Here is a 15,698-nt window from a genome sequence, read left to right as displayed (position 1 = left end):
TGCAGGAGTTGATCAACTGGACCCCGAGAACCAACCTTCCCACCCCGGAGACACGTTGGATGCTGTGCTGGAGGCAATAGAGTGCTCATGTGTATCCCTGGAATCCAAAATAGATAATGTGGTGACAGATCTCACCTTACTCCACACAGATCACAGAAAACTAGCTGAACGAGTAACGACCACAAAACAGACTCTCTCAGAGGTCCAACCCTCCACTAAAGTACTAGAGAACCGATTACAGGAATATGACATCAGGATTCAGTGCCTGGAATCGAGGGTGGAAGACGCAGATAATCTGTCCAGACGCAACAACATTCACCTCATTGGGCTCCTGGAGGGAATCGGAAGGCGAAGACGCAGTCACAATTACTGAGCAATGGTTCAAGGAGATTCTGCCTGAGGCCTCCCTGTCATCTTACTTCGCAATTGTGAGAGCGCACCGCATTCCATTTAGGCGGCCTGACCTGGGCTCCAGCTCACGACCATTCATCTTCAAGGTATTACATTACCGCAATAGGGATACCATACTGAGAGAGGCCAGAAAGATATTAGGATAGACAACACGCATGTAATTTTCTTCCCAGACTACACCTTGGGGGTACAGCGTCAACGCAGCTCCTTTTTAGCAGTAAAATGGCAACTCCAAACATTATATTTAAAGTACTCCTTGCTCTTCCCAGAGAGGCTATGTGTGGTGGCTGCAGATAAGGCCAATTTTTTCGACACACCGCAATATGCATGCGACTGGCTCGAGGTTACTGAGCAATCCGCTGGCCCGTGACCAGGTGAGGAGGATAGAAGCGAACATCTGTGGGGAATGCATTCGGATCGTGCAGACAGCGCAGGAAAAGTCACACTCCAAGCACGAAGGCAGTGCCCAATCTGCAGAAGATCATTATGGAACGCAGGCAGACAGTTCAGGAAGCGGAAAGGATAACTGATTTCACCTACAGCACGGACCGAGTTGTAGCGTCTGCCCGATTATCTGGGGATGAGGAGTCCTCAGTGGTATGCCCATCGGACAGCAACTCGACGATCATGCCAGATATCATGCCACAGATGTCTGACGAAATTATTTGATTCAACTACCATGGATCTGTTGTCTAATGTTTTAGGTTGCTCCCACAGCAAGTCCACTATGTTTTCCTACTTTAATGCATATGCATGTTGCTTTTCCGGGATGCGGAGGGTGGGGCTCAGGGGTGGCGGGGGTATTTTCGTCTCCCTCATGGTTGGGCAGACAAATTCGTGCAAAACGGAATGGCTGGGTATTGCCTGTGACTCTCCCTAGGACTACACTTTTCTTTTGCACTGATAGGGGATGTCAATCTATCCGACTTGTGCAGCCACTCCACCCCCTTACCCACATTACTGAGGGTTCACTTAGATAGACCCAGTTGATGTCTTGGTTTGGGCAGCCTCCCTTGTGGTCCGCTCTTTTGGTATTGACGACGTGCCGCGTTGGTGTCAGGTTGCGTATCATGTTGTTCTGGTTCCGCTGTACACACTCATGGCAGACTTCTGAACCTGCCCTTCTTTACAGTCCAATGTACACTTTCAGGGTTCCGCATCACATACTCTATCACCTAGACATCACATGACATCCCAACGCATTATCACGAGGAATGTTCGGGGCATGCGTACTCCATCTCGTCGATATGCAGTATATATTCATATCTCAAGCGACATTATCATATTACTTTGTTGCAAGAGTCGCATTTGGCACACCCAGAGGTAACTAGACTGTAACGGAGATGGAGGGGGCAAGTTTTTGCCACAAATTATTCATCATACGCCGGCAAGGTATTAATCTGCGTCCACTCGGGAACTCGGCAACATTTACGCTCCTAACACGGACCAGGGTTCCTTTTTGCAGTGCTTTCTAAATGGTGTGATTTCCTGTAGCTGTTGGGAGGAGACTATAATCGTGTCCTGGACACGCACCTGGACTGCTCCTTCCCTCTCTTGCAGAGTACAGTGCCCACCACTAAAGCATCTCTGCTCGGGGACTGGATGCACTGTTGGGGTCTGGAGGATATATGGAGATCTTGCAATCCACTGACTAGGGTATACTCTTTTTACTCTCACCCACATAATTTACACATCCGAGTAGACAGGATATTATGCACGTCCAACTTGTTGCTCTCCATTACCCAAACCGATTATTTAGGTAGCACACATTTCGACCACAACCCGCAATACATTAATCTTGCCTGGGACACTGAGCCTCCTCTGGTCTCCAATTGGCAGCTGCAAACAGCCATGTTGGAGTACCTCTCTTTCAGCGAAACCCTGCACACCGCTATCTCCGAGTACTTTGGCCACAATGCTGGCATGGCATCATCAGCTCTGATAGAATGGAATGCGTCCGAAGTGACCCTGTGGGGTCATTTTCTGGGACTGGGATGCGGCATGCGAAAACAGGTGGGAGACGAGTTATCTAGGGTTGAACAGACTCTACTGCCATCCGAGACAAGCTTCGTCACAGATCCCTCCCATTAGTCAAACCTGGCTGACGCACTGAAACAACACTCAGCTCTGACGGAGCGCTAACGCGGTCTCAATTATGCAGCACACTCGGCCAGGGTTTACGCGACCGTGGACCGTTCGGGATCTCTCCTTGATTGGCTGATTCGTTAGGAGCTGCTGGCGCAGCCAATCACTGCTCTGAGGTCTCCCACAGGCGTTATACTCAACATGAAATTCATAAGGAACTGGTCATAAAGTATGCCTCTACAAGTCTCCTTAACTAACGATCAGTTAGATATCAATACCCTTGTACTCCTATTATGCCTGCATTTGCTCTGTAACTGTACCATGAAAACTTAATAAACAGATCAAACAAACAGCATGGCAGTATGCCAAACATAAGAGTTCAGCATGGAGGAAGGCCTACATGTCTACAGACACCGATTAGGATAGTGCTTTTAGCATCAAAATAAGATCTGTCAACAAATTAGTGACCCAAGTCTCTTCGCTAGATCAATAGGTCTTTACTTTATTTAGTGTGCATATGGTGTTGAGTTTTGCTTTTGTTCTCATGTATGCAGTTCTGGACTTGAGTTTTCCTACTGTGGGTGCCAGTATTGCGGTCCTCAGGGGCTTCTATCCCATACCCCAACCTTTGTGCATGTCATGCCATAGGCATACTCCATCTCTCACTCACCGAGATGACAAAGAAGACTCTGGGCTTCCGTGCAGTACATGAAACAGGTCAAGGGTAGCCGCAAAGCCATCCACAGATAGTGCAGCGGCCGAAGTCAGGAAACACCAACGCTTTTACTACTATACTGCTCATGTCAATCCCAGGTCTCTGCAGCAGGACAAAATGTGGAGAAGCTTACAAGGGAAAAACACGGGGTACATTAGAAGCCCTGAAGGTGTGCGCTTATCTTGGGTCTCTGTTGGACTCACTGCCTATACTTTTCAGAAATCAAGTGGACTTAATTTCTAGGTCACAGGAAGCATTAAAGGAATGATGAAGGGTATCTTGAGAAACTGCAAAGACAGCAGAACTTCTCACATATCACCAGTGTGTGTACATGGAAGTCCTCTAGAGGGATTTGTGAATCTTGTTCCCTCTTGGCCCTGTACCACTCTGTACAGCCCTGTTTTTCCCATATGTACTTGGCAACCACGAAAGCCCATTTGAGGAGCTCCATTTGACTGACATATCTGTAGACATCAGGGCAGAGTATTTATGGCCTGGCTTGGTAGTTCTGGCTGTTTCTATTGTAGCATGACCAAGACTGCTTTGCATATGACTGGTTCCTGTATGAGGTTGAATAGTGAGCAAAGAAACAATGGGCTGGATTGCAGCCCAGAGTAATTACCAGTGGCAGAGATTAATTCAAGAAACCCAGCCATCACAATTTTGTGTTTAACTTGGGTATGCTGTCTCCCTTAGTGACAGGAGGGGAACAGCTTAGTAAACAACAGAGGCCGAATGCCAGGGAATCTGGGTGTCAGGTCCTCAGGTCTGGGAGCACCAGAGGCACTGTGAAATACAATAAGATATGAGAAGGAGCCCCAGAGCGGCGAGTGATATGACGATGCACCAGTCTACCCCTATAGCAGACGGTCCACATGGCATATATAATCAAGGTAGCAGCATAACAGGGCTTTAACGCTGCGTCAAGGCTCTCGGCCCTAATGGAGCCCAGGGGGATTGCGCTGCTGGAGCCCTCTTCTGACCAAAATGGTGAACTGAAAAGAAGGGGCCCTTGTCCCTGAAGGTCTATTAGTCATATCCTCTGTTATCTTGTGTCTACCTGCCAGTAGAAGTCACATCAGGTAGGAGGAAAGGCAAGGAAGACTTTTTACAACGCTTGGTGCATTAAGCACCTCAACAATAAGGCCGTGACGCATGATAAAAATAGCCCTGTTACACTCTATTAATGGACTACACAGAGACCTTACGGAGGAAACCGGCACCATAAAAGATGCAGTGAAACATAGGGAGAAGGCCGAGGGTAGAGTACTTAATGTAGAACAGAAGTTGGAAGAAGCTGAGAAGATAGTGTAAATTTTGACAGGGAATGTAGAGGAAGTTGATGGAAGGCTAAAAGAGGTCAAATAGTTTGTGTCAATTGTGGTGGAAGCACTTGTAAAACCAGAAAAATCGTGATACTGCACAACCTCTGCAGAGGAACCCATATTAGGATATTGGCGATCCCAGCTGAAATCAATGATGAGGCTCTTTCTGGCAAAATCACTGAAATACTGGTTGAGTTTCTTGGCTTACCACAGGGCTCATTTTGAGACACAATAGTAAAAGCTTTCACAATCTCCCGGAAGCTTGGCCATTCCAAGGAAGGTTCTGGAGGCACAGTGTTGTTCAATTCTGTGGATCAGAGAGGTTGAATTTTTACGGCAGCTGCGCAGGAAAAAGTGGGGGAGTTGGGTGAGACAAAATGTGCTGTACCCTGACCTCAGGCTGCATACATTAGCCAGAAATAGGCCTTGATGTGTACTAGTCAGGAGTCAATAAATCGTGGAATAACGGCATATGTGGAATTTTCTGTAAAACTGCAAAATGAGCATCAAATAAAGAGTTTATTTTGTTTTCCCAGGTGGACTCTGCCCAAATTCAGGGTGATGATTTTTGATGGGATGGAATGGCGGGGTCTTGGGGATCACTCCTGAGCATACTCGATGGACGGGGGATCCACTCATATCCTTGATGTTGCGGGCTGTGCGAGACGTTCTCCAGAATGGATGGTAGGGGACGTGAGAGTTTTATGTCTTTGCTTCCATAATGTCTTTTGCTTGCTTTTTCCTTCACACAGTCCCTTGGATGATGCTGCGATGATTAGGAAAGGTTATTACTTAGGGAGTGCCCCGTTGAAATGTTTGAATATCCACTAAAGTTCCTTCCATCAGGACAAGAGCAGTTTATCCCAATACGAGGAGTGTGCCATAGCGTCGATATTCGAATGTGTGCGTACAACTATGCATAAAACGATTTATATGTTAAACCATATGTGAGAAATCAGTAAAAACTATTCGAACCATACAAAATGAAGAGGAGTCAATTAATTATAATGAAAAAAACACTGTCTTACATTTTTTTTTTTAATTAAACTCTTCATGTCCAATGCAGTTTGGAACTCCTTGGACATAGTCATAGAAAAGAACACAAACGAGGGATAACTTATCCTCAGACCCCACCTACTCCTCCCCACTTCATGATCCCAGTTTTTTTCGCTTGTTCTCTCTGTTTTCAAGGCGATACATCAGTATGATATTGTTAGACATGGCACCATTGACGTGGGTCTCCCCTGCATTTTTTGCCTTTGCCTCCTGTGTTTTTGCTGTATGTTGGACTCCGTTTCGCTGTTCTAGATGCTTTGAGCACTTTGCCACTGCTGTTCAGTGCCAAAGTGTAAGTGCTCCCTTTGTAAATTATTGTGATGGATTGGTGTTTCCATAATTGGCTATTTGATTTACAAGTCAGTCCTAAGTACAGTGCACCATGGGTGCCCAGAGCCTGTAAATCAAATGCTGCTTGTGGGCTTGCAGCACTGATTGTGCCACCCACATAAGCAACCTGTAAATGCAACTCTGGCCTGCCATTGCAGAGCCTGTGTGCAGTATGGTACTGCCATGTCGACTTGGCAAATACACCCAATTGCACGGTCCTATCCTTCCCTTTTCTTACATGCCAGTCACCCCTAAGGTAGTCCCAAGGTACCCCTGTAGGCAGGGTGCAGAGAATGTAAAAGGTAGGACATGCCCTGGTGTTTGTGGCATGTCCTGATAGTGAATTACTGCCAATTTCGATTTTAACTATTGCAAGGCTACCTGTTCCCATAGGACAAAATGGGGAGTTTGTTTTTAACATCTTATAACACAACAGTCCCTGGGAACACAGTAGGAAAATAAAGTTTAGTATGCCTGAACTCAGAATGTTAAAATGCTGCACCAGAGAGGACAGAACCAGTTTTGACTGAGCACAGGGCTTCTCTGCCACCAGAGAACAAATGATTTTGTGATATAAATATTGGGGCCCAGACCCCAGAACTTTAGATCACTTCTGGGAATCAAGAGGAAACTTTGCCAAGGAGAAGAGCCGGAGAAGCTGAGGAGGAATACTGCCCCTGTGCTGTTTACTGTCTGGGTCTGGCCTGCAGTGGCTACTTGCTGCCAAGGAAAGGAGAAAAGGACTTTGCTATTTGCTTTGTCACCTGCTTGAAAGAAGATTTCCAAGGGCTTGAATTGAGCTTGCCTCCTTTTCTGACATCTCATGGACACAAAGACTTCACCACCAGCTCCCCTGAATTTCCTTGCTGAGAGTTCTGACCTGCAAATAGGAGCCTGCTGTTGTTTTGGGACCATTAGAGACTGTTTTCCGCTGGGAGCTGGAAAAGTAATGCAACTTCGAAGAAGCGAGACGCATCCGCACCCGTTTCCAAGTCATCGCCAAAGAAATGGTCGCAGCGCCTGCCGCAGCTCGAGAAATCGCCGCACGCCGCATTGAGTGCACCGCTCTCCGAAGTCCGAGATCATCGCACAGAGTCGACGCAAGGCCTGCTGTGCGGCTATAAGAGTTCACGCAACGTTTCGGATCGTCGCATCGCAACGAGGCACCAAGTTTGTCGCATCGTTGGGGGGACGCAGTAAGAAACAGACGCATCATCTCCCCATGCAGTAAGAAACCGACGCATCACCTACTCTTCGGTAAGGAACCCGACACATCCCCTCCTCTGTGCTGCAGTAAGGAACCGACGCATCACCTCTCCCGGAGCAATGAACCGACGCATCACCTTCCCTGCGGCCCGTTTTGATTGTATGCATGACGCATCCCAGGTACTTTGTGAGAAAAGTGTCGGATCTGCAATTTGCTTTGAACTGAATTATTTTTACCATGTGAAAGTCATATTTTTATTACTGTATTGTGGATTTTTGTTGTTTGGTCTTGTTTTGGTTATGATAAAGATTACTTATTTTTCTACACTGGTGTGGTGTCCATTTGTAGTGTTTTCAGTGTATTACTGTATGGGTTCACAAATGCTTTACACACTGCCTCTGAGACAAGCCTGTCTGCTCGTGAGCAGGGGTTATTTTAGAAGTTTATCCCCCTTACCCTGACTAGAAGCAAGGGTCCCTATTTGGACAAATGTACCTACCTCTGCCAACTAGAGACCCCCATTTCTAACAGATATGTATAACCCACAGTATACACTCCACAGCTTTTGAATGCTAGGATATGTACAAATCTCTTTACAACTGCACCCACTCATATTTGTATGTTGTTTAATTCTCTATAAGGGCTGATCTTACAAGTGGGGCCGGATTCATGGTGGATTCATAGTTATCTTTTATGATTCATTGTACTACTACAGTCTTGAGTGTATGAAGTCTCATAATATTTTACATAAAATTAGTAGATCTACTCAACATTATTGTAATGAAGGTCTCCCTTATACTTGTATCGCAATGATATCTAATTGTATGTTTTTCTTACGCAATAAAATACTTTGAACACAAAAAAATAAACTCTTCATGTCTCATTCCTTGCACAAGCTGCTGAGATAGAAACACACTGAGTTAATTTCACTCAACCAATTAAAAAAAACTACTTCACTCACAAGGTTACAATTGAATTGTTATATTAATAAGATATTTGATGGGAGACAAATTATATGGAAATAGGACTGAAAAGACTCCACGATTGCTTTAAACTAAAGGAAGATCAGCACCAATACAGAAACTTAATTTAAGCGTATTGCCTCAAACTTTGCTCCAGTGTTGCCCTCCAAACAATTAAATAACCCTTCTATCAGTGGAAGCCAGACCGCAGTAACCTAAGTGACTGATGCAATTGTTTTATTGTTGTAGGCCTTAATTAAAAGTACTAAAGAACGTCTTTACCTTGAGATTACAGCAACATAACCTGTTCTATAGTGCTAGGGTGCACTCAAATAATCTAATGTAAGTGAACACAAATATGCATTTCACACTAAAATACACCCCCAAATGCTTGTTTTTATTTCACAGAATTACATGTCACTTGACTTCAAATACATTTTCTGAAATTTCGCATAATTACGCACATTTTGCATACCCTTATTGTGATACTATCCCATATCTGTTGCACCAAGCATTCTATGGAAGGAAGCTGAACATAGTTCTAAATAAATGGGGAACATGGTTTGTCTACTCTGATGCGATCCTATCCTCACCTACTCTTTTTCGCTTACAAGACCAGCATAAGGTGCAGAGTCCTGCTGCAGCGCAAGGTGTGATCACACAGTCAAGGGTCAACCGCCGTAGAGCGCTTTCAGACGCAAAAACAGTTAAGAAAGCGCAACAGAATGGCTATTAAATAATGTAAGACAATAGTTGCCTGTGCATGGCAGATGATACCCTTTCCAGAAGGTACCATGAAAAGCATGGCATAACCTTCAACACATTGCCTTCCAGAAGGATGTGCTTCTTTACAAATCTTCTGCTGCCAAAGACATACCATGTTCTGCATAATGCTTGGCCAGCTTGTCATCCAGCATCTTGCAGATCCCGTCGCCAAAGTTCTGCAGAATTTTTGCTTCTTTGCCGTTCCGAAGCGGAAGTGGATATTTCTTCAAGGAGCTGATTGCCTGAAGCAGAAAACAAGCACAACATTCATTTTGACTGTGACAGGCAAGAGTGGGAAAGTTACTTACCTGGAATCTTTGTTCTTGATTACAGGTATTCTCTTTGCCTTCATAAACAACACAGAATGTCTTTTAATATAAACATTTTGGGATCAAAAATACTTTAAAGCACACTTAAATGAGGCACCATTAGCTTTAGTTACTTTTGTTAAACATGCCAGTTAGGTAAATCAGTCAAATAAGGTATATCAAATTGAAAGAACAAAAACCGACCTAGGTCCTTTAAGAATTGAAAAAAGTGGAGCTGCCCCATCATGGACAGCAAGCCCATTAAAGCAGTTCGTTTTTGGATGTCACACTTAGACAGCATTTGGGAGACGCCTATTCTGTCTTTTGCTTTGGTCGGATGTTACCCATGTTGGTAAATCAGAATTGGGAGAAAACAACTTTGCTTTCCATTATGGGATTCTCTTCGATATTTATAAATGATTAAAAATTGCAGAAAGATTATTGGCAGCCTGCTCAAGCTCCCCACTTAGTGTTACCTACTGGGGGCGGGGTGGGGGTGTCTGACCGGTTGTCTTTTTTATTGTAGTCGGCCCTACTGTTTGGGTTTGACAGGATCAGGCTTTCAGTGCAGATTATGCTCTGCTCCAGTGTGGGGTGCTCTTTCGATCTGCTTCTCGGGATACAAGGTGAGGCTGTGTAACTCGCGCACTCCTGTGGGTCCAACCGCGACGGCTACTGGGAGGTGAACACTTCTGTAGTTGCCCCTGCAGTTCAAGTTTTCACATCCCTGGTGGACACTAGTGCTTGCAGGGACCGCTGCGGGTGTCTGCTTGGGCATCTTTATGAAGTATTTGCTGACCTGTGGCCCCCACATGGGACCAAGCTGGAAGAAGCATTACAGATTACGCACAGTCAGCTACATACAGCTAACCTGTGGATTGCATGCTTCTAGGGGACCCTGAAGAACAAGTTACTTACCTTCGGTAATGATATATCTGTGAGAAACATTAGTTAGTTATAGATTCCTTACCTTAAAATTATCCCCAGGAGTCAGACTGTATTCGTAAAGTTTTTTCATCAGCAGTACCTCTGTGCGTCGGAAGGCGGCGTCGGTTGACTCCGCGTCTGGCGTTGTGGTTGCCGGGACGATGTCGCGGCAGCTACTTAGACGCTGCCCTTGTGCGCTGACGTCAGTTTTGCACACGACTTTCCGAGCCAGAAAAGCAGAGCCATGCAAGACTCTGACCACTGGTGCACAAAACTAGGGCCCAAAAAGGAAGTCCTTAACCCTAGAAATCAGTTCGCAGAACGGGGAGGACGGGTGGGGCGGTAAGGAATCTATAAGTAACTAATGTTTCTTACAGATATATTGTTACAGAAGGTAAGTAACTTGTTCATCTGAAAGAAACACGTTAGTTATAGATTGCTTACCTTAGAATAGATACCCCAGCAATACCAACCCTGGTGGTGGGTCTGCGAACCAAGATCACACCAGAAAGTCCTGGAGAACACAACGGCCAAAGAAGCCGTCTCTCCGGATTTGGCTGTCTAGGCAGTAGTGTTTTGTAAACGTGTGCAGCGATGCCCACGTAGCTGCCTGACAGATGTCATTTAGAGGAACTCCTCTTCCCAAGGCAGTAGTGGCTGCCGTCGCACTGGTGGAATAGGCGCGTAGCCGACCGGAGGCTCTTTTTTATACAGAAAATAACATGCCTTAATACACAAAACGACCCATCGAGAAATGGTGCGTTTGAGTACGGCCCAACCTTTCTTGGCACCCACGTAGCCAACAAAGAGTTGATCATCCACCCGGAACTGTTTTGTGCGATCCCAATAGAACGAGAGCACGCGTTTTAGGTCCAGACGGTGGAGCCTCTCTTCCTCCTTTGAAGGAGGCGGAGGCAGAAAGAAGGTGGGCAAAGTAATGGTCTGCCTGATGTGGAAGGCAGTGACCACCTTAGGAAGGAAAGATGAATGGGTCCTGAGAACCACCTTGTCCGGATGGACAGACAGGAAAGGAGGCTTGGAAGAAAGGGCCTGGAGCTCACTCACCCTTATAGCAGAAGTGATGGCTACCAGGAAAGCAGTCTTAAGAGTCAAGAGTCTTAAAGGACAGTTATGAAGCGGCTCAAAGGGAGCGCACATTAAATAGGTAAGAACAAGATTCAAGTCCCACTGAGGCATAACGAAGGGGATTGGAGGAAAAAGATGCATTAAGCCTTTTAAGAAACGGTTAACTACCAGGGACTCGAAAAGAGAAGGGTGATCTGGCAGCCGAAGGAAGGCAGAGATGGCTGAAAGATAGCCCTTGATAGTGCCCAGAGCAAAGCCCTCCTGGGCTAAAGAGAGAAGGAACAAGAGAACTTCAGAAAGAGGGGCAGAAAGGGGATCCACAGCCTTTGCTGTGCATCATGCCACAAACTTGTTCCACCGGCTGGCGTATACCATCTTAGTGGAGGGACGCCTGGCTGCCAAGATTACGTCACAGACTTCATGAGGCAGGTCGAAAGACGTCAACTGCCGCCGCTCAATCTCCACGCAAGGAGTTGGAGACTGGACAGGTTCGGGTGGAGGACCGTCCCCTGCTTCTGCGACAGAAAATCCTCTCGAAGAGGCAGTCTGATCGGAGGATCGATGGCCATGTGGAGCAGCTCGGGATACCAGACTCTTCGTGCCCAGTCCGGAGCCACAAGAATGTCTTGGGCCCGGTCGCGCCTGATCTTCTACAGCACTCTGGGCAGAAGTGGTATAGGCGGAAAGGCGTACAACAGAACACAACTCCACTTGCGACGAAAAGCGCCACAGAGCGAGCGCCACCTTGGAAATTCCAACGCGCACAATTGCTGACATGCGCGTTCTCTTCGGTGATGAATAGATCTAACCAAGGATCTCCCCACTGTCGAAAGAGACCTTGCACCACCTCCGAGTGAAGACGCCATTCGTGATCTATCATGCACCTGCGGCTGAGTTCCCCACCTTGGCGTTCAGAGAACCTGCCAGGTGTTGAACCACCAGGGATATGCCCTGATGTTCCAGCCATGTCCAGAGACGAAGGACCTCTTGACAGAGGGTCCACGACCCCACCCCGCCTAGTTTGTTGCAGTGCCACATGGCGGTGGTGTTGTCGGTGAACACCTGCACTACTCTTCCCCGGACAGAGGGAAGGAATGCTTTCAGTGCAAGACAAATCGCCTGGAGCTCCAGAAGGTTGATGTGAAGCCCGGTCTCTGCCGGAGACCAGAAGCCTCTGATCTCCGCCTTTCCCATGTGGCCGCCGCATCCCAAAAGGTATGCGTCCGTCACCACAGTGTGGTCTGGTTGGGGAAGGGTGAGGGCTCTGCCACTGACCCAATCCTGGTTCGTGAGCCACCACTGCAGTTGTTGTGCAGTTCCCTCCAAGATCTGGACGCAATCGGACAGATACCCCTCATGCTGCGCCTCCTGGAACTTCAGGTCCCACTGCAGAGCCTGCATATGCCACATGGCATGATCAACCAACAGGATGCAGGAGGCCATGAGGCCCAGCAGCCTCAGAGTCATTCTGACCGAAACCCGGGATAGAGGCTGAAAGATCGGAATCATAACCTGAATATCTCAGACTCGCTGTTCGTGAGGATAGACCCGAAACCACGTCGTGTCCAGACCGCTCCGATGAAGAGGAGCTTCTGAGAGGGAATCAGGTGGGACTTCGGCACATTGATGGAGAAATCCAGCAAATGCAGGAGGTCGGCCGTAGTCTGGAGGTAGGAGACGACTGCCTGGGGCGAGACTGCCTTCAACAGCCAGTCGTCGAGATAAGGGAAGACTGAAACCCCTGATCTGCACAGATGAGCTGCGACCACCACCATCACTTTCATGAACACCCGAAGGGCGCTGGTAAGGCCAAAGGGGAGCACGGTAAATTGAAAATGCTTGTGGCCTACCATAAACCGTAGGTAACGCCGGTGGGCCTGCAGGACAGGAATGTGAAAATAAGCGTCCTGCAAGTCTAACGCTACCATCCAGTATTCCAGGTCGAGGGCAGACAAGACCTGAGCAAGCATCAACATCTTGAACTTCTTCTTCTTCCGGAGGAAGCGATTGAAGTCCCAGAGGTCCAAGATAGGACGCAGGCCCTTGTCCTTCTTGGGGACCAGAAAGTAGTGGGAGTAACAACCACGACCTACTTCTGGGACAGAAACGCGCTCAATGGCTCCCTTGACCAAGAGAGCCGTAAATTCCTGCTGGAGAAGGGCCAGATGATCCTCCGACATGCAGTGGTATCTCGGTGGCATGGCTGAGGGGTAGTCTCGAAGGGGAGGGAGTAGCCCCTTCGGACTATTTGCAAAACCCACCTGCCCGACGTGATGGTGCGCCAGTGGGGGAGGTGATGGTGAATCCTGCTGCCCACTGGCGTTTGATCGGCCTGAAAGGTCAGACTAGGAGAGTTTGGAGGCTGCTGCAGAGGGGGGTTGGTGAACTGGCCCGGCCGTTTGCCCCGGGAACCACGACGATTGTTCCCACATCCCTGGCCGCGCAAAGGTTGGGTAACTTGCTGCGGTCTGTGGCTCTGGGCGGGACGTAGCGGGGCACCCCTTCTGTAGCCACGAAAGGGGTGAAAAGCAGACTGTGCAGGGCGGGTGGAGAGGCCCAAGGACTTGGCCGTAGCCCGTGAGTCCTTGAAACGCTCTAGAGCGTGGTCTGCTTTGTCGCCAAAAAGACAACGGCCATCAAAGGGCATGTCCATCAAGGTGTTCTTGACATCCCCTGAAAAGCAAGTGGACCTCATCCAGACATAGCGACGAAGCGCTACTGGCGTTGAAATGGTTCTGCCCAGAGAGTCGGCGGTGTCCAGCCCACAACATATCGCAAACTTCGCTGCATCCTTCCCGGCGGCAACAGCCTTGGAGAGCACTGCCCGGGCCTCCTTCGGACACAGGCAGCTGCTGCGCCACCGTATCCCACACCAAGTGGGAATAACTGCCCAGGAGACGTGCAGTGTTTACGGACCGCAGTCCTAAGCTGGCAGAAGAGAACATTTTCTTACCAAGGTGGTCCAGATCTTGGATTTCTTTTCCTGTGGAGCGGTAGGGAAGGCGCTTTTGGAAGTGGAGGCTTGGACTACCAAGCTCTCCGGGGTGAGGCGTCGGGAGAGGAAAGTGGGGTCGCCCGGAGCCGGGCGGTGGCGTCCGGCAATCATCCTGTCCACAGGAGCCCCCGTGTTGGGCCTGGACCACGTACCCAGAAGGACGTCGGTGAGGGCCTCATTAAACAGCAGCAGGGGCTCCAAAGAGCTAGCAGCCGGTTGAAGCACCTCTGTCAGGAGGTTAGTCCTGACCGCCACTGTAGGAAGCTAGAGGTTGAGAGCCTCGGCCGCCCTACCCAACACCACTGCGTATGACTCTCCCTCCTCCGTAGCCATGGTAGCAGGAGACAACATGCCAAGGTCAGGGGAGGTGTCCAAACCACTGGCCTCCCCCAGTTCCTCTCTCCAGTCCTGTTCACTGTCCAACTGGTCAGTCAGAAGGTCACCTGACCCCTACCAGTCCTCCTCCTCATCCTCTTGGTGCCATTGTGGTTGAAAAGGGACCCCAGGAGTGAACAGGGGCACAAAAACCCCACTCTGCGCCAGATCCGGCGTCGGACGACGCCGGTCCGGCTCCATGTCCACGTCGGGATGGAGGTCGGGGTGGACGCCGGCTGGAGGGGCCGACCGGCATCGAGCACGGTAGTGGTGCCATCGGAAACGGCGCCAGTGGAGGCGTAACGAGGTCAACCGGCGCCGATCCGGATCTAGGCCTGGATCCAAGGGGGGCCGGAGCCGCCGGCAGCAAAGACCTAGGCCCCCCAACCGAGTTCGCGGGGTCCGAAGGCGCGCCAGGGGACCAAAGATGGCATGCATCATCTCGTAGAACGTACGAAGCTGGGCAGGAGTCGCCCCGGGTCCCGGAAAGGGAGAAAAACTCGGAGTCAACTGTTCGGGCTCCGTGCGCGGATCCGCAGGAGGGGCGCCACCCACGTGCCTCGTCAGATAGGCCGACCGACGAGGAGAAGTCGAAGAGCGACGATGCTTCTTCGACTTCTTCTTACGCTTTGACTTACACGACCCCGAGTGCGAAGACTTCGAAGATTTGGAACCGGAATGGTGGCGGCTCCGCGACCGGTCCCTCGGCCTCCCTCTCGACCGGGACATCGAATGGTGCGGAGCCAACTGCCGGTGCTCAAGCAGCTTTCAGGACCGCTCCCGCAAAGCCTTCGGCGCCATCAACCGGCAGTTGGAGCACGACTTGGGGTCGTGGTCGCACTACAGGCAAAAAAAGACACATGCAGCGCGGATCCGTCACCGACATCATGCGATGACAGGAACCGCAGGCCTTGAAACCAGGCATCCCTCGGGCACCTTCGGAGTCGAAGACTCGAAAAAGAGGTTGACAAAAGTCGAGGAAAAAGTTAGTCAAAAAATTACTGAGGTACTGCTCTTCCCGGATCTGCGCTGGCTGGCGCGGAAAAAGAAAAAACTGACGTCAGCGCGCAAGGGTGGCGACTAAGTAGCTGCCGCGACATCATCCCGGCGACCACGACGCCTGAGACAGATGCGGAGCCAACCGACACCAC

General features: G+C 49.1%; 1 protein-coding gene across 2 annotated transcripts in view; it reads right to left on the bottom strand.

Annotated features, from left to right (window-relative positions):
- The window catches only part of MUS81 (MUS81 structure-specific endonuclease subunit), a 306,294-nt gene that overhangs the window by 227,177 nt on the left and 63,419 nt on the right, over positions 1 to 15,698 (bottom strand). For both annotated transcript variants that reach the window (XM_085625914.1, XM_085625915.1), the window contains exon 3: positions 8,969 to 9,098. In XM_085625914.1, the coding sequence (XP_085482040.1) occupies positions 8,969 to 9,098 (130 nt within the window). The remainder of the gene's footprint in view (positions 1 to 8,968; positions 9,099 to 15,698) is intronic.

This window comes from Triturus cristatus, chromosome 9 (assembly GCF_964204655.1).
Source record: "Triturus cristatus chromosome 9, aTriCri1.1, whole genome shotgun sequence".
NCBI lineage: Eukaryota > Metazoa > Chordata > Amphibia > Caudata > Salamandridae > Triturus > Triturus cristatus.
This window is presented reverse-complemented; position numbering and strand designations above follow the sequence as displayed.